Genomic DNA, 22,811 nt, shown 5'->3' on the forward strand with positions numbered 1-22,811 from the left:
TTTTTGACCTTTAAAGCCCTTCATTGCATGGGGCCAGGTTACCTGAGGGACCGCCTCTCCCCGATTACATCAGCCCACCCCATTACATCAAGCAGGGAAGGCATGTTACATTTAGTGGGTCCCAGGAGGTGGGCCTTCTCTGCTGTGGCTCCCTCCTTGTGGAACATTCTCCCCCCTGAAATTAGGCTTGCTCCTTCCCTGCTATCACTTAGGAAGTCCCTCAAGACCTGGTTATGTTGTCAGGCCTGGGGGACTTTGGGAACAGGAGACATTCTAGATGGCTCCACTATGATTGACATTCTTGCTTTCTCTGCGGGGTTGGTATATTCTTAAATTTTTGTGATAATATTCTTTTTTAATAATCACTTTTATCTTTTTATAATGATTGTTTTTTATTTATTCACTGTTGTTATTTGATTGTTGTATGCCACCCAGAGCCGCCTGGTGAGCAATAAATAATAAATAAATGTACTCAGGTGTTTTAGTGGAAGGACATTCAGTGCCCCTACCATAAAACCCAAAGGTTAAGATCTCTCAGAGGTCATGCGTACAGGCCTAACCCTATTCTCCTTCATTGCAGGATCTGTCATTCAGTGTTAGAGTCATCATGTCTTTAGGTAATATGGGCAATATATCTTGGATGAAAACAATCCAATTAGTTATGTTGAAATAACCATCACTAACATAACACATTTCACCCAGGGTTGTTAAGGGTCAAAAAATGGTTCTATCTCCTATTTTTGGGATGCCTGTGTTTTCCAAGCTGTTGTTGTTGTTGTTCAGTCATTAAGTCATGTCCGACTCTTCATGGCCCCATGGCTCATAGCATGCCAGGCCTTCCTGTCCACCACTGTCTCCCAGAGTTTACTCAAATTCATGTTTGTTGCATCAGTGATGCGATCTAACCATCTCATCCTCTGCCGTCCCCTTCTCCTTTTGCCTTCGGTCTTTCCTAGCATGAGGGTCTTTTCTAGTGAGTCCTCTCTTTGCATTAGGTGGCCAAAATATTTGAGCTTCAGCATCTGCCCTTCCAATGAGCAGTCAGGGTTGATTTCCTGTAGGATTGACTGATCTGACCTCCTTGCAGTCCAAGGGACTCTTAAAGAGCAGGAATGCAACTAGGGTCTGTGTCACCTGGGGCAAACATGGATTCCACACCCATTTTGGCACCCCCCAGCACTCATTTCCCCCCCCCCCAGTGCGGCACCTGGGGCACATGCCCCGCTTGCCCTCCCCTAATTGCGGCCCTGCTTAAGAGTCTTCTCCAGCACCACAGTTCAAAAGCATCAATTCTTCAGCACTCAGCCTTCCTTATGGTCCAGCTCTCACAGTCATACATTACTACTGGGAAAACCATAGCTTTGATTATATGGACCTTTGTTGGCAAGGTGATCTCTCTGTTGTTTAATATGCTGTCTAGGTTTGCCATAGTTTTCCTCCCAAGGAGCAAGCGTCTTTTAATTTCATGGCTGCAGTCACCATCTGCAGTGATCTTGGAGCCCAAGAAAATAAAATCTGTCACTGCTTCCATTTCTTCCCCTTCTATTTGCCAGGAAGTGATGGGACCAGATGCCATGATCTTCGTTTTTTTAATGTTGAGTTTCAAGCCAGCTTTTGCACTCTCCTCTTTCTCTTAGTTTTCCAAACTAGTCTTCTCTATTTTGAATCACAGTTTTCATGAAATTGTCAGTAAGAATAAATGGGTTGATTTTTTATATGGTTAAATATAATGTAAATAATTTATATTTTCATGCAAATACTCTCCTTTCTGGGGCCCAAAATTTGGTAATGAAGCAATTATTCAATTCTCATCTAAGGAATACTTTCAGATTCTTACTTATTTAGAGGCAAACGAATCATATTTATTGTGTTCCTCATACACTTCCAGCTAAAGTGTGCATATATCTTGCATATTTTACATGAAATATGTATACATTAAAATAATTCAGTATGTAATGTAAGGTTCCAAGAAGAAAAATGAAGGCCTTAAGGGATTGTTAATTTCTTCCCAAGTTTTTTTTTAATGCCTTATATCATACTTTTGCATTCTGTTTTGTTTAGGTCAGTGGAACAATGTATAATACAGGGAGGCATGTTTCTTTACGACTGGATAAAGAACATTTGGTGAACATCTCCGGAGGGCCCATGACATACAGTCACCGATTGGAAGAAATACGGTTACACTTTGGCAGTGAAGACAGCCAGGGATCAGAACATCTGTTGAACGGACAAGCTTTTTCTGGGGAGGTACGTCATACAAGGATGCCCATGAATGGGGACTTGTTTATATTACTGCTTTCAGAAATGGTTTGGAATCCTGCACTTTATGAAAGGCAAACCCATAAGTCTGCAGTTAGAATATGAACCTTCTGCAGTTGGACTACACCACACACATCTAAGGATATTTGCTTACTCTGTGTACTTCGTGTTGCATAAAATTAGCTTGGATTTAGGGGAAGGAATTTACATTACTAGCAGTGTAGATATACTTGGAACTCTGTGAAAGAGTAATATAGAGATAGAACAGTAGCTTTGTCAATCAGTAATATAGAAGTAGTTGTTTTCAAAGTGAGATCCACGGAACCAGGACATTTCCTGGAAATTTAGGAGAAATTGCTCAGTAAATTGCTCAGAATTTAAGTAATGTTAAACTCAATAAGTTGCTCAGAATTTAAGTAATGGTGGTTTGTCAGGCAAGCTTTTAAGACTGCTTTTCTTCCACTACTAATGCATCCTTGCAATTTCATAAATTCATAAAATACATACAGTACATACTTATAGGGATATATTAGGCATTACTGTCCCCCCTCATCAGCTGAGGAGTATGTAACAGTTCCACAGAATACAGAGCATAAATTGAATGTGTGCCCTTACTATACCACAGAGTCCAAGAGTTCTTTGATAAACAAGTTGCTTTAGAAAAATTTTCTGAGAGTCAGCATTTGAAAATCACTGAAGCAGAGAGCCAAAGGTAGGGCTCTTGTAATTTTCGGCAGCTTTCAGCAAGTAACCTATTAAAGATATCTTGCAATGTTCATGCATTTGATAGGTTTCCCTATAGATTTTCAAAAATAAAATGAAATGACATTAAGTAGGAACATTTCTTGTCCAAGCCCCAGAGAAAGGAACAGGGTGTGTACTCAAAATGAAGTTTTCCATTTGAGACATAGCTGCAGCTTGTCCAGACTAGGTCATTTGGTGAATTCTGAAACCAGATCTTGAAGACATGAGAGCAGTCCTGTCTTGGGTTCTGTTCTGCCAAGTGTCCAAGCAGTGATCAGGTGCTCAGGCCATTGGTTCCTTTAGATCCAGAGACAATAAGCACGCCAGTGGATAAAGAAACTTTAAGCTTTATTATAAACTTAAGCAAACAGAGTTAAACAGAAATACAGTTTAAGCAGATTAAACAGAAGTATAAAAAGCATAGCATACAGAAAGAAATCATACATACCAAGCAAGTTGATACCCAGTTCCTTTTATGTTGCCAGGAGCTTCCTGACCAAGGCAACAGGGACCACCCCAAGGGTGGCAATTGTTCTACAGCACCCAGTGCACCGGATCTGTACGGAAGCTCCCAAAACCCCCCCAAAAAGCCCAGGAGTTTTAGCCAAGTCTGCCCCTTAAACCTCATGACCATGTTTCCATGGTTGCAGGCTATGAGACCTGACCTTGACTAGGAAGCTTCCCATGGCCCAAAACTACCTGTCTATGACATCATCCAAGAGCCTGGGAAGTTTTACAGTTCTTAACAGAACAATCTGGGGGTTTTCTCTTATCTCTCCCTTCCTACTTCACACTCTCTGGTGGGCTGTTGGAGGAGTGGACTTACAAACTTTCAGTCTTGTGGTTTTATCCCCTCCCCCAGGCCAAACAGAAATAAAAACAAGCCAATTAAACATCAGCATAACTCAACATAAACTCTAATCTTTGTGTGAGGGAGAAAATCAACATATGTCACTTAACTCCTCGAAATAACAAAGGTCTTCCACATTGCCACTACAGGTTCCAAGTGTTACCCAGAAGCCATGAGAAATAAAATGATGTGTCTTAAAGAGAAGGTCAGGGCATAAGATAGAATAAATCTAAGGGAGAGGCTGTAAAACAAATTATCAGGGAGAGGTAAATGTTTAATTTGAATAAACAGGAAGAAGGATTTAAAAAACAGAAAGCAGATGATCATAACAACAAGAACACACACTGACACTGAACTTGCAGTAGAGTGACAAAGACCAAGTAGGTAGAATCAAACAAATGGACATCAGCCACATCATGGTAAACCATGATTTGTTTAACCACAATTTATTGAATAAACCCCGTGTCTGAGTTTGCACAACATGCTAAGCTAAAAACCATAAGTTTAGAAACTTCAGTTGCTATGTTCACATAATGCGCTACACCAAAGCCAAAGAAATAGCCATAGTTTAATGAAATGTGCAAATACAACCAAGGTCTAGAAAATTAAACCAAGTATATTTCCAGAACCTTTAGAAAGATGGTTTTGTATATCAGATATTGGTGGAGAACCAAAGGAGATGCTTGATCATTGTTATTCCACATTAGTCTTAAAAATGGTACTCAAGGCACATTTTATAATTCAGTAGAATGGATAGTGTGTTAACACATAACTAAAAGATATGAATAAAAAGATATAACCCATACCCAATTAGCAGAAAGTACCAAATGGCTATCCAAATAAAAATATGTTTGTTGCTAGAACAGCTGATGCCAAGAAAGCCCTCTCAGTATTCCTTCCAAACATATCTTTGATGATTGCAGGACCAAATAAATTGCCCTACCTGCTGATCTCAAAGTCTGGATGGGCTTGGGTGGCAGGATGCAGTTCATCACTGAGCTGAGAGATAATTTACAGATATTTTTGAGAACACGCTGAGGTTTTTGGGAAACTATTAATCTATACATTGAAAGCTAAAGGTCATACTGCATCCATAACTGAAAAAATAAGCCATTAGCAACTGCATGATCTCTCAGGCTGAGGGAAAAACTCAGAAAAAGGGCAAGAGGCCATTCTTCTACTTCTCAGTATAAGTATATGTTTTATAGAACTTTAGATTGGCATTTCTTGTATGTATGTGCTGCATCATGATGTATTACTATAAAGAAACTCATCCTGTTGCAAATATTTATAAAAGGCTCCTTGAATATCTTATTGTTATTCTTTCTGTAACACCAAAAGATTCTAGCAACAAAGCAGTTTATTCAACTAAAGATTAATAACTACTTTACATTCTGTACCATTTATCACTGACTGGTGATAAGTCAATTAATACCTGCCATTTCTTTTGGCATCATGGAACAAAAGCTGCGATTTTTAAAAAAGAAAGAAATTAATTGCAGCCTTGTCAAAGGATGTTATTATAATTGATAGTGATCATTTTCTTTGTTTTCCGAAGTTCAGTAGCTGACATAGCAAAGTCAGGAGTGGTATTTTAATAGCATTACTCATGTCTTGGACTCCTGACACTGATGTACCAGCTTTAAATATTGTGATGAGTGGACAAATTTAGTGTTTTTCTTTAAAAAAGAGGGGAGGAGGGAGAATTCCAATGAATTTTACAAAATAACCAATAATTGGCAATAATTAGAAAACTAATTATTGTTTAGTTTTAGTTTTTTGTTATTTTGTTATTTTGTTATTTTTGTTTTAGTTTTAGTTTTAATTATTGTTTTAGTTCTTTCCAATATTAGGCTGGAAAGAAAGCAAGAATCATCAGTAAAACAATACCATATTTCATTTTACATGGATGTAATTGGAGATATTAACTAGAGTTATTGCTGTAGGATTTGTGATTTTAGAGAACATAAAATATTTGTTTTGAAGGAAAGATATGGGCATAACTAAATTTAACAGAACAGTTTTGCCACAGTAAAGTTGAGACTGTTCTATAGACTTTTCAGAACTGATCCAACCCCCATTTCAGCAGGACCTCTTGACCATTGTCACAGATCAATGGTATTCCATCCAACTATGAAGAATTTCAAGTCTGTGGTATCCTATCCATCATACCCTAGAACAGTAATTTCAGTCATGTGGGACACCCACATGTCATCAGCACGTAAGGTTTTGCTGCTAAATAGCTCACAATATTCCTGTGAGCTTGAGCCTGCTTCTGACTCCGAAAACAAAACTTATTCGGAGTCAGAAGGGGAAAACGAAACCTATCAGGCAGGACTTGGAGAATCTAAATTGGGAAGTGACTCAGCAGAGCAGGAGAAATCGTGGATGCTGATTGGACAAACTCCAGAGGGAGATTTGAAGCTTCCAATCAGTGCTCGAGAGAGGAGAGCAGAGAAGCACGCGAAGGAAAAAGAAACCTGATTCGCTGCTAAAGGAAAATGGCATGAAAAGGAGCAGATAAAAAGGCAGTTGTGCCAAGAGCAAGCTGCTGGAGACAACTGATCCTTCGAGCTCACAGCACCTGCAGAAGAGTCCTTACCAGTGTCAGAAGCCTTGCCTGTAGCCAGCATGGAACCAGAGCCAGCACCTTCTGCCACCGTGGACCTGCTTCCTGCAAAAGTCACTCAGGTTGACCCTCTCCTTGCATTTCCTGCTGAGCACAGCCTTGCATCCAGCTCCAAACCTTGCCGTGTCATTTCAGCGCAATCCGGGTGCATCTCCAGATTCAAGCCTTGCTTAGATGCTCCAGTCCAGTCCAGCTTTGTCTCCAGATTCGAGTCTTGCCTAGGTGCTCCAGCCAAGTCCAGTCTGGCCTCCAGAACCAAGCCTTGTCTAGACATTCCAGCTAAGTCCAGTCTTGTCTCCAGAACCAAGCCCTGGCTAGATACTTCAGCCCAGTCTTGTCTAGCCTCCGTGAACCAGCCTGATCCAGCCTGCGTGCCAGGGTGCAAATCTGAGCTGGTTCAGCCTCTCCTTTGCCACACACTCTAGCTCCTTCCAGTCTTGCAGCTTCAATCAGAGATTTGGCCAAGTTCTGCCTTGCTGTCTTGCCACGGTCTGACCCTGCAGTGTTGCCTGAGTGTCCCTTGCCACTTGGGTGGACTTGATTGATTTATGCAGTCTAATCTATTGCAAGAACTTTTGCAATAGTTAATTCAATAAAGAATTTTATTGGTAAATCTGCCTGGCCATCTCACAGTCTGAACAGGACAATTCCAACCTCTGTCTACTCCTCCAGATTTTGGATTCCTGTTACACTTCAAGCAGAAGAACATTTTTGAATGACGTTCAGAACTCTTTCTTTGTGGCTCCATCTTGGATCTTATCACTGAGACTTTCCTGATTGTCTGCATTCCCCTTTCAGGCTATTAGCCATATATTCATCCCTTTTATCTGGAAAACAGCCATCATCTTTCCCTCATGGGGACATGATCAGATCAGATCATCAATGGTTACCAAATTTTACCACCTCAGCACCGAACCTGGCAGGATGCAACATTTGGCAGAGAGCCGTTGTTCTCTATGCTCTCCTTAAATCCTGCCTCCAGGTAAAGATGCTAATGGCCTATATGTGTAAACAGAGAGGTTACTCTTTTATTACTATAGTTCTTCAAGTAGTTATTTGTGAAGTCACACCACCTGCCCATCCTCCTCTATAGGATTTCAGAATAGTCCCTTGGAGGGAACACTCTAAGTATGAAGGCATTATCTCAGTCTTATGTTGCTATGGAATCATCAGAATTGTAGTGGTTAGCAGAAGTTTCATTACTGAAGCACCCTAGGAGGTTGATTAAAGTGCCAGATTTCTAATTTCTGCTTTATGGTTTTGGTAGTTTTATTGTTGTTATGAGTCACCCAGAGTTGTGCTCTAAGATGGGTAGCCACACAAATCCTTTAAAATAAATGAATGAATGAATGAATGAATGAATGAATGAATGAATGAATGAATGGTTTTGTGGGATACTGTGGGGTGGATGGAGCACCCATTCCAAATCTCAAGCTCTAGAGCTTTCCTACCTGAGTTACTACACAGTAGTAGAATATATATAAATGCATAGATGATCACTTGAAGAATGACAGTTATGGGTAAGTAAGATGTAAGTTTTTAGCAGGGCCTGTGAAGTTCAAACTCTTCTATATGGGTGGATTCATTTGTATGGCATCCCAGTCACATGAGAGCTACTCACATGTAAAATAGTCACACAGTTGACAGAATGCATAAAAGGTAAATACAAGCTGCAATTCTCCAGTCTTGGTCTTTCTTACTGGCATTTATCAGTAAGTTCTCCTTTGTCTCAGGTTCACAACTTTCTCCTGTCCTCGACCTCCTCAAATGACACACCACATGCTTGATAGACAGTGCCAAGGAAATACTGTAACGTTATCATTTGGAATGCATTCATCTATTACCAGTAACACAGACAAAACTAACACTACAGGCAGGATATATAGTCCTGTAGTGAATGTTAGAATAAGCATCACAAGATCAGACTGAAAACCCATCACCAAAAAATGAAACACAGCCTTTGTTTATGGTTTAGTCACATTTTCCTGATCTTGCTAGAGGCTGCTGGGCCCATATTCCTAAACCTGGCCAGGCATTCTATGCTCTGCACAATTAGTCACAGAAAGAACAGGGTCACTCGCATCTGACATGATAATCACGTGTTCTATCCAAAATTTAGAGGAAATTTAAAATAGGGAATGTTTTCAAAACAAAGTAGGCAGTCCCCTGAAATTCTGAGACATTGGTAAGTTCCCCTCCATCTTTCAGATCTTTCCCAACTACATGAGCATCATGTGAGTTGGCTGCAGACAGGGGATTCAGTAATAGACCATGTGGAGGTCCACAATCTCTCCAGGTTACTCATTTGGAACATAGTGCATTCAAATAGAGACCTATTTTGCCAAGAAAGCACATATATCAACTAGTGTTGGCTCATCCCAGGTCAAATGATGGATGAAGGTTTTGATCATTTATCTGGGAATAAGAGGATGGATTTTACATGACCCTCCAAACCAGATTACTGTCACTATTACTGATTATCCACCTGATGCTACATAAGAACTGGGATTCTGACTTGGATTAGCTATGTTTTAGCATATGCCATCTATAATAATCTGCCCAAATTCTTTGATTTATCAAATTAGTCTAGTCTCTTCCTGGGGAGATAAGTGGCATACATAATTTTACAGGCTTGAAAGCATTAGGCGTTTGCTAAATTTGCTATTGTTGATTTTCAAATGAAAGCCATCACAAGGCTTTTCTGAGGGCAGATGGAAGAAAAAGAAAAGGAACTAGTTAATTTCGTCAAGAAATTCATATGTAAATAGCCTCTTGTTTAATGCTTAGAGATGGGCTTCTAACTACACAGATAACCATGCAGTAATTAATACAAATTACCATAATCAAGAAGAAAAATATATTGAATGCAAGCCCATGGAGTCTCTTTTATTCCCATACTGCTATGAATATTTTGCATATGAAAAATGAATGAATTCTGGCATTCTTTCGGCTGAAATTTGTATCCGTACAATTCTACAGGTATCTGCAATACATGCTAAAGATTCTTACTAGGTCAATTTTAAGCACATTGGCTCAAAGATGAGCAGTGAAGTACAGTAAATTTAACAGAAAATTAAGCTCCAGAAGAAAGAGTCAAAAGAGGGAACATATGTCTCATGTAAGAACAGTTTAGTAATACTTCTGAAGTTTGCAGACAAATCTTCAACTTCAGCCACAAAGATCATCATGGCAGTTTACTGAATACCAAATCAAAATATACTGGTGATATTTTAGGAAGCAAGTGGGGTTAGTCAAGTAAGTGGGATTGCCAATTTTAGATAGTTTTATGGAACATTAAGTTACCTGACCTCTGGTGACTGTATGGACAAATGCCCACCATCTTGACCTTTCTTGAGTGGTAACCTATAACTGTTTCCAGGACATTCCAGTGATCTCTTTGATCCATTCTATCCCACCTTAATTGCTGCCTTCCCCTTCTATTTCTCTCAGCCTTGCTAATTGTAATAGCTTTTTCTAGCCCATTACTCAGTATCCTGCTAGACCAGAATGGTCTATATATAAGCACTAGTAAATAACGAAATAAATAATACATTCACTCACATAACATGTCTAAGGCATGTGAGTTTCTGCTTGCTAATCTTCACCTCAAGGGAGTAGTCATTCTTTATTTGGGCCAGGACCAATTGATTGGTTCTTCTTAAATTCCATGATTCTTTTAGTAACCTTTTTGGACCACTAATTCAAAGGCAACCATCTTCTTTCTCCCACTCTTTCTCAATGTCCAGTTTTCGCAACCATTTTTAAGTCATCTGATCTTTTTTGTCATAAAGACATCCTTATCCTCCTTGATTTTGACTAACTTGGTCATATTTCTCTAGAATAAATCTCTTTAGTTCTCTAGCACACTTTCTTGACCCCCCAAAAAGCAACACATTCACTTTCATTTCTTCACCATCACTTGTACATTCACTAAAATGCTTGACATAACTAACAAATATTAAACATTAACTCAGACTTTTCACTGTCCATTTTTATTTTTATAATTAGCTCTTCTCTTCTTCACTTTTAGTTTAGGTTGTATCATCTATATATCTCAAGCTGTGCTTTGAAACCTCCTGTTTTGATTTTAGCTGTCATCTCTTCCAGGCTTCCCTTTTTTATAATATATTTTTTGTCAAAGTGAAACAGATATGGAGAACTTTATCTCACTCCTTTCCCTATTCCAAACCTCCCGTTCTCCAGATTGCAGTCTTTTTGCAGATTGCAGTTTTGCAGTAGCATTTTGTTCATGGTACAAGGTCTTCATAAGAATAACCAGGTGTTCAGCTTATCCATCCATGCACCTATTCCCTTAATATATTCCACATTTTGGCATGATCTATACAACCAATGGCTTTGTTGTGGTCAATAAAGCAAAGGTAAACCTCCTCCTTATATTCTTTCATTTTCTCCATTATCCATATTTTATTAGCTGATTTTGTGTCTCTCTGCCTTTTATGAAACCTGTCTGTCCATCTGGCATTTCTCTTTCCACATATGGCTCTATTCTTCTCTGTAGGATCTTAAGCAAACTTGTGTGGAGAATTAATGCAGTGGTGCAGCTGCAGTCTTTTGCATCTCTCTTCTTCAGTGTGGGGTTTCTAGGCCCCACAGTCTCATTCCACATTTGCTGACAAAGAGCTGTTAGCTCTTATACTTCATATTAATTGCAGAAGAGTTTAAGATGAAGCTTCTAAGATGATGACATGTTGCAGGCTTATTGCACAAACATGTCAGATAAAGACAATGACAAACTGTCTCCCTTTGGTTGCATCCCTAATCTGCATCCCCCTCAGGTGCAGAAGGAACCATGTTGACTATGTAATATGCAGACAATAATTTGCAATGCATCACTCCTACTTTCTCCAAGAGATTTCTAGAGATAATATTGTTTCTTTCAGTATGTATAATTAAACTGCATTTTCAACATTTGAGAAGTCCCATCAGTATAGCAGGGTATTATTACTATGAAGTATGGGAAATGCATTCTTAACTAATTCATTCCTAAATTATTCTCATCTATGGCTTTCATTTGACCTCTTGCCTCAGCATCAAGCAATGGTACATATTTGTATCCATTCAGATCATCTGTTTGTGCATAATGAATTTATATATAATAAATATCAGCACATTTTATGTAAATTGTATGCTGACTGATTAGTGTGAGTAATTGATTAAATCTTAATTGCACATTTAAAATCATAATAGGCCTTGTGGAGCAGACTTTTCTTCCCTTTCTGAAAATATCCTCATTTAAGCAGAGCATAAATGAGAATAGTCTAATCCAAGCAAAAGAAAGATCAGCTGATTTGTATAGGGTTTGACAAAAGACAAACCTGGGTATGAGCATGTGGTGATATATGGAATAATATGGAATCAAATGAATTTTGTAGTCCATATGATAAAGTTGTTGGACGCTTGAGTTTTTGAAAAATACTTCGAACCATCTTTTGAATGAACAAGATAGAAAACAGAAAAGTTTACAAAAAGGAAATTTGGAAAAAACTCAGCTAGAATCTTTGAGGTGGTCGATAGATTATTACATGTGTTGCATTGTAGGATATCTCTGTACATAAAGCAATTCCCAATTACATGAAGCTATTAAGTAAGTGAATGGCTGAAATCTTAGCAATTTGAAGGGATTTGCTTCAGGTGACATCAAGCCTCCAAACCTGCCAAAATTAACAACCTAAAGGTAAAATCAGGGATGGAACAGCAAGTAGCGTGGAAATGCTTTAAAAGTAAAGATGCCCTCAAGTCATGAAGTTACTCCTGATGACTTCATGAACATATTTATGTAGTCTTCATGGCAATAATGAAGAAGTGATTTGCCATTGCCACCTTCTATCTTTTTTTAATTACAAAAAATTACAGCCATGAGGTTTCCTAGTGATCTTCCATCCAAATACTAACTAGGTCCAACTCTGTTTAAGTTTGGGGGTGGGGGTGGTCAGCCAAGATCAGCTAAGTACTGACACCAGCTGTAGGCATGGTAGAATAGCCGTGGTGATATAATGGGTTGGGAGATTTGAAACAGGAGAGCGAAATAAATGAGAGTGAGAGGCAGGGTCATGTATAAAAGCAACAAAGAAAAGATTAGAAGGAGGCAACGGATGATTCCCCTGAAAGCTTTGGCTTCTTATTTCTTTAATTGCACTAAACCATAATGTGGATGAGAGCCAGTTTGGTGTAGTGCTTAAGGCATCAGGCTAGAAACCGGGAGATGGTGAGTTCTAGTCCCACCTTAGGCACAAAGCCAGCTGGGTGGCCTTGGGCCAGTCCCTCTCTCTCAGCCCTAGGAAGGAGGCAATGGCAAACCACTTCTGAAAAAAACTTGCCAAGAAAATTTCAGGGACTTGTCCAGGCAGTCTCTGAAAATTGGACAAGATTGTACAGATTAAATTATTATTATTGTTATTATTATTATTATCATCATCATCATCATCATCATCATTTTCTATCCCACCTTTATTATTTTTATAAATAACTCAAGGCAGCAAACATACCTAATACTCCTTCCTCCTCCTATTTTCCCCACAACAACCACCCTGTGAGGTGAGTTGGGCTAAGAGAGAGGGACTGGCCCAAGGTCACCCAGCCAGTTTTCATGCCTAAGGCAGGACTAGAATTCTCAGGTTCCTGGTTTCTAGCCTGGAGCCTTAACCACTAGACCAAACTATAATATAAATAATGTGGATGTGGTTTTGGTTTAGTTTAATGCATGGCACAATATGATTTATAAGCCATGTTTTACAGTCTTGTATTATGACAGAATCCAGCAAAGGTGTCGGCAGATTCCAGTTGTTTCATCAGAGCAAAGCAAGCATCATAACACAGGCTCTACCTCTTATGCCTATCCATTTAATCAATGGGCATACAAAAGGGGAAGAACTTGCATCCAGATATTGCAATGTTTGTTCTGTCATCTTCCACCTCTTCCACATACTTACCCATTATTTTCCATGAAATATTATATTGGCCAATGTTACATGCAATAAGAATTCTTAATATGTTGAATATTTTTCTAAAAAAAGGAATACAGTGCAAATATGGACTAATAACTATGCTCAGTCCCGATTATCTGCTTTCATTTTTCACCAAGATTTGTCATTGTGACAAATGCCCTGGAAATAGCTAGTTCCAGTTCACTAGGTTTTATATTTTCTGGGCTTTTTTTGAAGTCCCATCCCTGTTCACCATTTATATTTCAGGTCATTGGTTTGCTGTGTGGCCCTAGAACTATCTAAATACAACAGTAACAAGGTCTGAACCTTCTTAAGCAAGGAACATATTCTTTGCTACATCACTGACTATTGTCTTGTGTGAATTTCTCTTTTGTGTAGAGTGCAGGAATATTGCTTCTTTTTAACCTTGGTTTTACAAATCAAATAACAGGATGAGAGTCTAGGGTCTTATATGCAATACTGCTTTTGTCACCAGGCTGCTTGAGAAGAAAAATTAGATTTCGTATATAGATTTCAGTATACAAACACAGTTACATGATAACTGAGCTCCTATGGATGGCTAAGCAAAACTGTCTCATGTACATTCAGGTCTGTTCTTATTGTACAAGGAAAGATCCAAATTAGTATCTTATTTGAGGGAGAAAAATACAAATTAGTATCTTTCGGGGAAGATTAATGTTTCATATTGAAAAGCTAAACATCCCTTTTATGGGAGAGCAGATGAAATTGAGGGAGTCTTGTAGTTTCAGTTATAGCAAAATGGTAAGATATGTTTTGCTTGATTCTTCATGTAAACATCTTTGTGATTAGATTTTTCAAGCCTGGAAAAAATATTTCAGTTGCCAAGTATCCGCATCATAATTTAGCTCTGAGACAAGCATAGAGCAGAAATATATGTTTAGAATTCTTGTAAGGTGCATATTGAAGATGCTATGATAGAAACCTGTTCTGCTAGGGACAATAATTGAAGTGTAAAGCTCTAAGACACAACCCAGCAGAGAAACACCACTAAGATAATTGAAGATTCATTAGTAACATTTGTTTGAAAAATATCCAGTAGCTCACAGTTTCATTTTGATTAAATGGTACTCATAAACTGTTATCTATTTCAGATCATTGAAGTGGTATAGATTTTCATGCTGTAGATATTGTAAATATTGTGCTTTGCAACACTTGGAAAATTATCCAGAAATGCTTCCACATGAGCTGGAAAAAATCTTGCAGGTACTACAAAAAGTTGACTTGTTAAGATTAGTTTAACTCTTAAAACAGCTCCAGTATTTTTCACATTTGCATGGAAGCCTGAAAAAAAGTTGAACTGATTTTATGAGTAGCAAGTAACTGTATGTGCTCAAGGTCTGAAACAGGGGTTGTTGGAGGGGGGCGGTTTGTATCATTTTCAAAGCATACACAGTCTGAATAGTAATCCCAATGAACTTGCTAAAGATCCAGGAACGAATTTGTAATTCATCTTATTTACCTGATTCCCTGCAAACAATTTAATTACATGAAAAGAGGCAGTGAGGCTGGTGCATATTCAAGTCCTCCCCATCCAAGCTACACACTGTCCACTGGACAGTGTCAATGCGTATTGCAGCCCTCATTTTTCCCCATAAAGCCACCAGTTCATACAGCCAGAACCTCCATGTGATCTTAACCTGGTTGCAAGTTTGGCACAAAGCCAGCTGGGTGACCTTGGGCCAGTCACACACTCTCAGCCCTAGGAAGGAGGCAATGGCAAACCACTTCTGAAAAAACCTTGCCAAGAAAACTGCAGGGACTTGTCCAGTCAGTCTCTGAGAATTGGACATGATTGAATGGATAAAAAAAAAAATCTTCAAAACAGCTCCTTCTGTTCTTTAAGTAACAAGTTCATAGCAGTAGAGATCAGGCCCTATGCCATTTAGAGCTTTAAAGGTCAACACCAACACCTTGAATTGTATCTGCAACTGGCAGCCTGTTTCATATAATGTCTGTACCTTGGATTAGTTAGCAGCCTGACCATTGCAATTTGCACAGTTGTGATTTCTGGACACTTTTCAAGTGTAAACCTACACAGAGCATACTGTAGTAGTTAAAATGGGTCGTAACCAAGATGTGGGTAACTGTCACCAAGTCCAGCTGGCTCAGGAAGGGCTACAGTTGGCACATTAGCCACCATTGTACAAATGTGTTCCTCACCCCAGCCACCACCTGGGTTTAATTTCAGCTCATTTCCCTTCCTTCAGCCATGTTTATCAGTGTAGAGAACCACAGAGATGACCTTGGAGAAGGAATGTGATGGTTAGCAAAACATGAGTTAACCCCTGAAAAAGAAGAAAATGTAAGAAAGAAACTTAAACTGGCTCTGCTTTGGTAGAGAAGGGGGAAGGGACTTTCAAGATTCTGTCACTATAGCCTGTATCAATAATGTAGAGTTCCAGTATTTCATGTGGAGTCAGTTTCCTGAGCAAGTCCACTTCAGAGGACTGATAGTTACTTTATGGCTGTCCCAATGACACCCATGAGACTGCCAGGAATTGCACCATTTGTCCCCAATTCTTTACCACCTTCCTGAGCTTGCCTCTACCCCACTCACATGAAAGGATTAAATACCCCTCCTTGCACACTTTTCTAATGCTGCCTGAAGCACACCCCATCACAGAGCCAGGGCAAGTAGTTCAGTGGTGACTAGATGTAAAGAAAATTACCCTGCTCTTGCTGATTTGCTTTAGCATATCTAATTCTTGCCTTTTAATTTAAGATACATTTATTTGTCTACTTCATTAGGTCACTCTGATGACCACAACTTTTGAATAATGTGCCCATTTACCTACACCCTAAATCATTAAATATATTTTCTATGCTAATTCCCAATATATGTACTAATTTTCTCATTGTGTCACATTAAAATTACAGTTCAGTAACAAGTTTGGAGGTTTTCTAGGGACCACAATGAGGGACATGGAAGAATCATGGAGGGGACATAGCATGGCATTCTGGAGCTTAGTACAGCCACCTCCAGAGCAAATCTTCATGATAAAATACTTAATCAAGAAAAATGAGATTCAGAAACATCTCCAGGAGATTTTAAGGCTTGCTGCCTTGACTCAGCCCATGTATCTCTCAGTTGACTCTGGGGAAAGACAACAGTAAACCCCTCTGAAAAGCTGACACAGCCAGGAATTAGACCTGATATTATTCTGCAGAAGCCAGGAGGAAGCATCGTGTGGCACCTTAAAATTAGAATTCCGAATAGGCCAATGATAATCGCATTTGGACAGAATGTTCCTAAGCTCTCAGAGTTCTCAGTGCATAAATTTAGTAATCCCTCCTGGTTTATAGGCAGTAGTCCATATCTTTTTTTTTTTTTTTTTGCAAATTTGTAGTAACCAGTAAATTATGTGAGATTGGATTGCTTTAGCTTATGGGGTGGTGCAAGATTCCAGATGAGTGTCAAGTTGTTTCTATTTATGGCTGAAGAAACTTTTGGAGAATCTAGTCTTTGACTTCTGTGTATGTAATCTCATGAAATTTCTTTTTTTTTTTAATTACATTACATTTAAGGTGTAGAGGAATGCTGAGGTAGCCTTGAAGAAGATATGTAGTAGCTGTTAGGAAAACATGAACTTAGTTCAGAAAAACAGGAATGGGTAAGGAAAAAGCTCAGAATTGATCAGACTTGACTGTCTTAAATATAAGAGGCAGGGAAGAGAAATACTGTCATGCTTTCAAGATTCTATCGTTAGAGACTATATCAATAAAGTAAGTACTAGTATTTCTTGTGATAACTGTTTCTTGACCTGGTCTACCTCAAAGGGCTGACATATATATTGGCTTTCATCTAAACTCAAGGTTATGTACATGGGGATCCTCCTTATTTTATTCCTATAACAATCCTGTGAGGTTGGCTAGGCTGAAAAATAATGATTTGCCCTAAATCACCCTGTGAGTTGTTAAAGCTACGGTTGAAGACGTGAATCTGGGTCTCCCCAGTCTAGCACTCTGATCATGATACTACTTTTTTTTTTAATGTCTTGCTTTTGTCCACTTGTATCCCACCCAGAGTCCATTTGGATTGGGGAGGCTTGTAAATATTGTAAAAGAAATCATTGATACTATAAATACTACACCGACTCCTTTTTCCTGCAATCATAGAATGCACTGAAAAAAGTAGAGACAGTAAGATCAACCAGTCCCAATTTGGATTAGCTTCAACAATTGCTAACCAAAACAGCAGAGTGAAGGTTTAAGGGGAAAGGGAGTACAGATTTCCAGTGTTGAGCAAAACCAGTTTACATGTTGTCAAGATCTCCCTGCATGTATTCACTGAATGCATCAAATTGTAAAGGAATTTAGAGCTGACTTGGAGGTCAGGAAGAAAAGGATTACATCGTCTGGAAGAAGAGGGAGGCATAAGAGAGAAGCTCAAAATGACCCCACCTTGATTATACTTGTTAAGTATAAGATGGGACAGGCTTAGACAGGCTTTCAAGGCTCTGTTATTCTACTGTGGAAGAGCAGGTTGCTGAGGAGCAACTGCAGGCACCTGTGCTGCTTGCCGGCCTCCCCTCCTCTCTGAGCCTTCTCCCCGGCGGCAGTGCAGCTGAGCGGCTTGTGGAAGCTGCCACCTTGGAACAGGTGGGGGAGGAGCCCAGAGGGAACGTGTCTGCGTTGGAAGCTCTGCCGCAGCAAACGGCAAGGGGAAGCAGCCAGATAAAAGGAGGAGTTTTTTCTTCACAGGGACTGAAGGGTCCGGAGGGAAGAGAGGGAGGGCGGGCACAGCAAAGCCAAGCGCACGGTTGGGAAGGTGCAAGTGCTTTACATGCTGCCCGTTAATAAAGAAGAAAAACAACAGAAGAAATCCCAGAGAGGGAGGGAGGATTTAAAGACAGACCAGGATCCGTAAGAGTGAAACACTGTTGTATACTAGCAATAGTAGCAACAGTATACTAGTAATAGAAATAGAGTATAGGATAAGATAATAGCAATGGAAGTAGTAGTAGTATTACCCCTATTGTAATAGTGTAGTAGAATACAGTATAGAGAACTTTGTATAGTATCAATAGTAATAGACATAGACATAGAAAGAACTCACACATACTACAGTATATGTTTGTATGTTTCACTTTTGTATCATGGATATTTTTTTAAAAATAAAACATCTCCCCAACCCTTATAGGGCAATATAAAATCCAGTTATCTAGGGTCCAGTCCTTTTGATGGATCTTTTGAGCCGGAGTCAATCAAACTGGGTACAGTTTAAAAAGAACTCGTGACCGGAGCATTCCTGGAATTCCAGCCATGCCTGCTTCTCAACCCTGAAGTACCTTGAAGGGCTGACATATATGAACCTTCCTAAAGTGAAGGCTTGAAGAATTATTAGTGGAAATTATACAACGTTGATGAAAAATGTACCATAAATATAATGAAGATGGTGATTATAGTGATGCTCTGTGAAGTAAAATACTTTAGAGCTACTATTCAAATAATATTGAAAGAGAGGGTGGAAAGCAAATGGAGACATTCCCCACCCCCACCATCACACAAACAACCACCTAGAAATTTGGATTTTCTGGAAAACTTTGAATCAGAAAAAATTCCTGTTAAAATTAACTTAATTATCTCAATATCCATAGTCTGTACAAGTATTTTTTTACTGGAGGTGAGGAAGGGAGATGTGGTGGATTTCAGCACCTCTGCTGGATCCCAGGAAGGAAGGAGCACATTCCAAGGAGATAAGAGGACTCACAGTCCAGAGAGCATTGATGGGAAAACAAAGAAGTTCAGGATAGCTCCGCCTTAGAGTCTCCCTGGTTATTTCCCCTTAGGTCAGTTAGGGTAGCTTTAGTCTGGCAAGATTCTGTCTGTACAGTGAGAGCAAATAAAGAACTGGAGTTCTGAATGCACTGACTCGTCGTCGTTCTTGGGCTGGGCCTGACAGAAGAGCTACTATGAAATCCCTGTTTCTCTTGTGCACATGCCTTCCTCTTCCTCTTCTTCCCCCCTCCTGACATATAACTTTTTGATTATCAGTTATTGTGGTGTTATTAATGCGTTTTGATCTTCTGCTTAAGGAAACTTGAAGGACTCTGAACCCTTGAAAGAGAGCCTATAAATAATTATAATCAATCAAAATTAAAGGGACAGCAGACCTCAGGTTGCATGCAAATTTAAATAAAGACACATTGATTTCTGTTGAGAAGCAGTAAGGAACAGAACAATGGTAACGGGCAAGATGATCAACCATTTGCACACCAGTTGATATTACACATTGTTATTACCGCTGAGCCTTTTTTCCCATGCTCTTCCAAAGCATACGTGTGAAACATTAAGAAATGAAGGGAAGCTATGTGAGTATAATTCTTGGGAATGGTGATCCCATGACAGATACCATGGCATTTTGGTGGTCTTATGAGATTTAGCTGATTTTTAAAGCTAGATTAAAAGTCTAAATGGGAAGCAGAGAATGGGTTCAAAACCTCCTGCCTGCTTATATTCTCCAGCAAGCAGTATTCAGAGGTGTAATGTCTCTGTTATCAGAGATAATATATGGCCATTATGACTAATCATTTGATAGTTACACTGGGTAACATGTAGGTTGCCCCTGCTAGATGCAGTGTTCCTTTAAAGGTTGATTAAATTAGATCAATTGGATAATTTCTTATTTTGCTTAATTTGTTTATTTGTTCAGCTACCAACTGTTCTGTTTATTTGAAATATTCAAGAACAGTCTGTTAAAAAATGAAATTCTCTTTAGGGATCAGAATTTTAAACTTGCCAGCACAAAACTGAAAAAGTTTGGAGGGGATTTTCTTCCCCCACTCCCTATTTACAAAAACAGCTTTCTAACATGTTCTCTTTGGGGCATTAAAGCAGTGCAAATTTTTAACCTCCAGTGTCATTTATAAAGTATTTATTTCCCTGAATTGTTTTCAGCAACTGAAGAATTGCTTTTACTTGCTTAAGGGATGATTTGCCTTTAATTAAATTGTACGTTACCTCCATAGGCAAAAACCTTCAAGTGTTGCAATAATTCTTAAGTAATTTATTGAATCCATCATTACACTTCTTACATTTTTGTGTTTGGCCTCCAAGGCCTAGTTCTAATATTTGTCATGCCAGCAACTAAACAACCATAAGAACAAAAGGCTTTGACAAAAGCAAACTTCTTGTAGGAGTAAGAACCAAGAGCTAAGCTCTCACTTGATCTAGTTCCAGTTTTAATAGAGTAGCATCAGACTAGGATTCAAAAATATTTGACAATTATATGAGATAAGCCAGGAATCCATATACTGAGATATTTGAGAAATTTGTATGAGAACTGGGAAAGTCTATAAGATAGGCTCGTCAGATATTTGTCAAGTTGGAGTTGAAATGGCCAAAGAATTTGATGGGGGAGATCCAGTTCAGATCCATCCATCAGGCATGAAACTCATTGACTGACCATGGGCCAGGTTGACAGTGGGAAAGGTGATCCCTTAAATAATCATGGTCTAAGCTGTTTAGGGTTTTATTGGTAAACACCAGCACCTTCAGTTGTGCCTGACAGGAAATCCACAACCAGTGCAGGTCTTTTGGTACAGGCATCTTATGTTTCCTATAACTTGTTCAACTGCAATTTTAAAAAACTTTTCAAGCGTAGCTACAAATAGAGCATACTGGATTAGTCAGGATGGGTTGTAGATAGGGTAGATACCTGTTGCTAATTCCAACCAACTGAGAAAGGGTGTGCAGTTAGGGCACTAGCCATAATTGTGTGAATGCACTCCTTGCTACAGCCTCTACCTAAGCATCTAATAGTATGTCAGGGTGGAAGAACAGACAAATTCTGAACCTGATTTTTCTGGGAGCATTCAGCCCCATCCAAAATAGTCTTCACTTTTTTCACTAGGCCCAGCTCTTTGTACCAACAGTACCTCCATCTTGTTTAATTTCCTCTTGTTCTTCCGCATCCCATTATAAATATTAGGCAACGTTCAAGCACACTTCTTGCTTCCTTGGGGTTAAATGATCAGGAGCAATAGAACTGGAAAATCAAACCAAATCAAATATATTTTATGATGGTCTTAGACAGAATGCAACCAAAGATGCAGACAATAAAAATGAATAAAAATAGTCATGTCTGTTGAGTGGAATGGTAAATATATATATTATATATTATTGTAATTATTTTCTGTGAGCCAATTGCAACGAAATTTCATTTTAATGTGCACCTTGGTGTATAGTGGAATGACAATAAAAGTTCTATTCTATTCTATTCTAAAACTGAAGCCCTTTCATATAGTTCATCCTAGTCCTAATGAAGATACAATATTCTGAAGGGTCCTCATTGCTGAATAGCAAAATTTTGCAACTGCATGTATATAGGGATTCTCTCTACCACTAAATAGTTTATATAAATTTCATCAGGGTGATTTGATCATTTATTTTAATGTGGAATGAATTAATCTTAGCCAAATGTGAGAATAATGCTTCCCTATTATATCATAAGGGAACATGTCCAGTTGACTCAGCTACTACTGTTTCTCATGGGCATAATTTTTAGGAAGTTGGAGTGTTGCTATATGTATTCTTTAAAATTTGCAAGGAAAGACATTGAAATAGGCTCTGAACTTCTACTTTCTCAGTTTGCTGCTGAATTACTTCCTTAGCTTTTTCAAAACTAGAGAGAAGCAATGTTCAGAGGAAAGGGCAGAGTTGGATGTCATCAGAATACTCTTGGTATCTCACTTGAAAGTTCTGGATGACCTCTCCCAGCAGCCTTACATAGATGTTAAACAGCACTGGGGACAGGATAGAACCCTATAAGTATTGAAAGGCATAGTCTGCCAGCATCATATTCTGGGCACTTCCCAACAGGAAGGACCAGAACCACTGCAAAACAGTGCCCTAAGGCCCAGTCTTGCCCTGTACAGTCTTGGCCTAACTCAGAAGGATACCATGGTATTGAAATCCATCCAAAGAGGGAGAATTAGCAGGTTCACAATTCTCTGATCTACTTTCCAATGTAGGTCATTTATCAAGGCAAGCAAAGCAGTCTCAGAATCATATCCTGAACAAAACCCCAACTGGAATGGTCCAAATAATGTTTTATCAATATGCATCTGGAGCTGCAAGGCCATCACTTTCTCAATTATCTTAACCATGAATGAAACATTTTAGACTGGCCTATAATTTGAAATTGTATCTTCAGTGTCAAGGGAGGGCTAGTGTGCACCTGTCCTGTGGAATAGCATGGCCCCTGAGATCCATATAGCCCCAACCCTTTGAGGCTTCCATAAAGGGATAAAAAACTGGCTCTTTCATGAGGCCCAGGAGCAGGGCCGCAACTAGGGTCTGTGTCACCCAGGGCAAACATGGATTCTGAGCCCATTTTGGTGCC

General features: G+C 39.1%; 1 protein-coding gene across 1 annotated transcript in view; it reads left to right on the forward strand.

Moving 5' to 3' along the window:
* Positions 1-22,811, forward strand: part of CA10 (carbonic anhydrase 10) — a 395,508-nt gene that overhangs the window by 303,928 nt on the left and 68,769 nt on the right. The window contains exon 4 of the mRNA XM_063296562.1: positions 2,062-2,247. Within this exon, the coding sequence (XP_063152632.1) occupies positions 2,062-2,247 (186 nt within the window). The remainder of the gene's footprint in view (positions 1-2,061; positions 2,248-22,811) is intronic.

The sequence above is a fragment of the Candoia aspera genome, chromosome 2 (genome assembly GCF_035149785.1).
Source record: "Candoia aspera isolate rCanAsp1 chromosome 2, rCanAsp1.hap2, whole genome shotgun sequence".
Lineage (NCBI taxonomy): Eukaryota > Metazoa > Chordata > Lepidosauria > Squamata > Boidae > Candoia > Candoia aspera.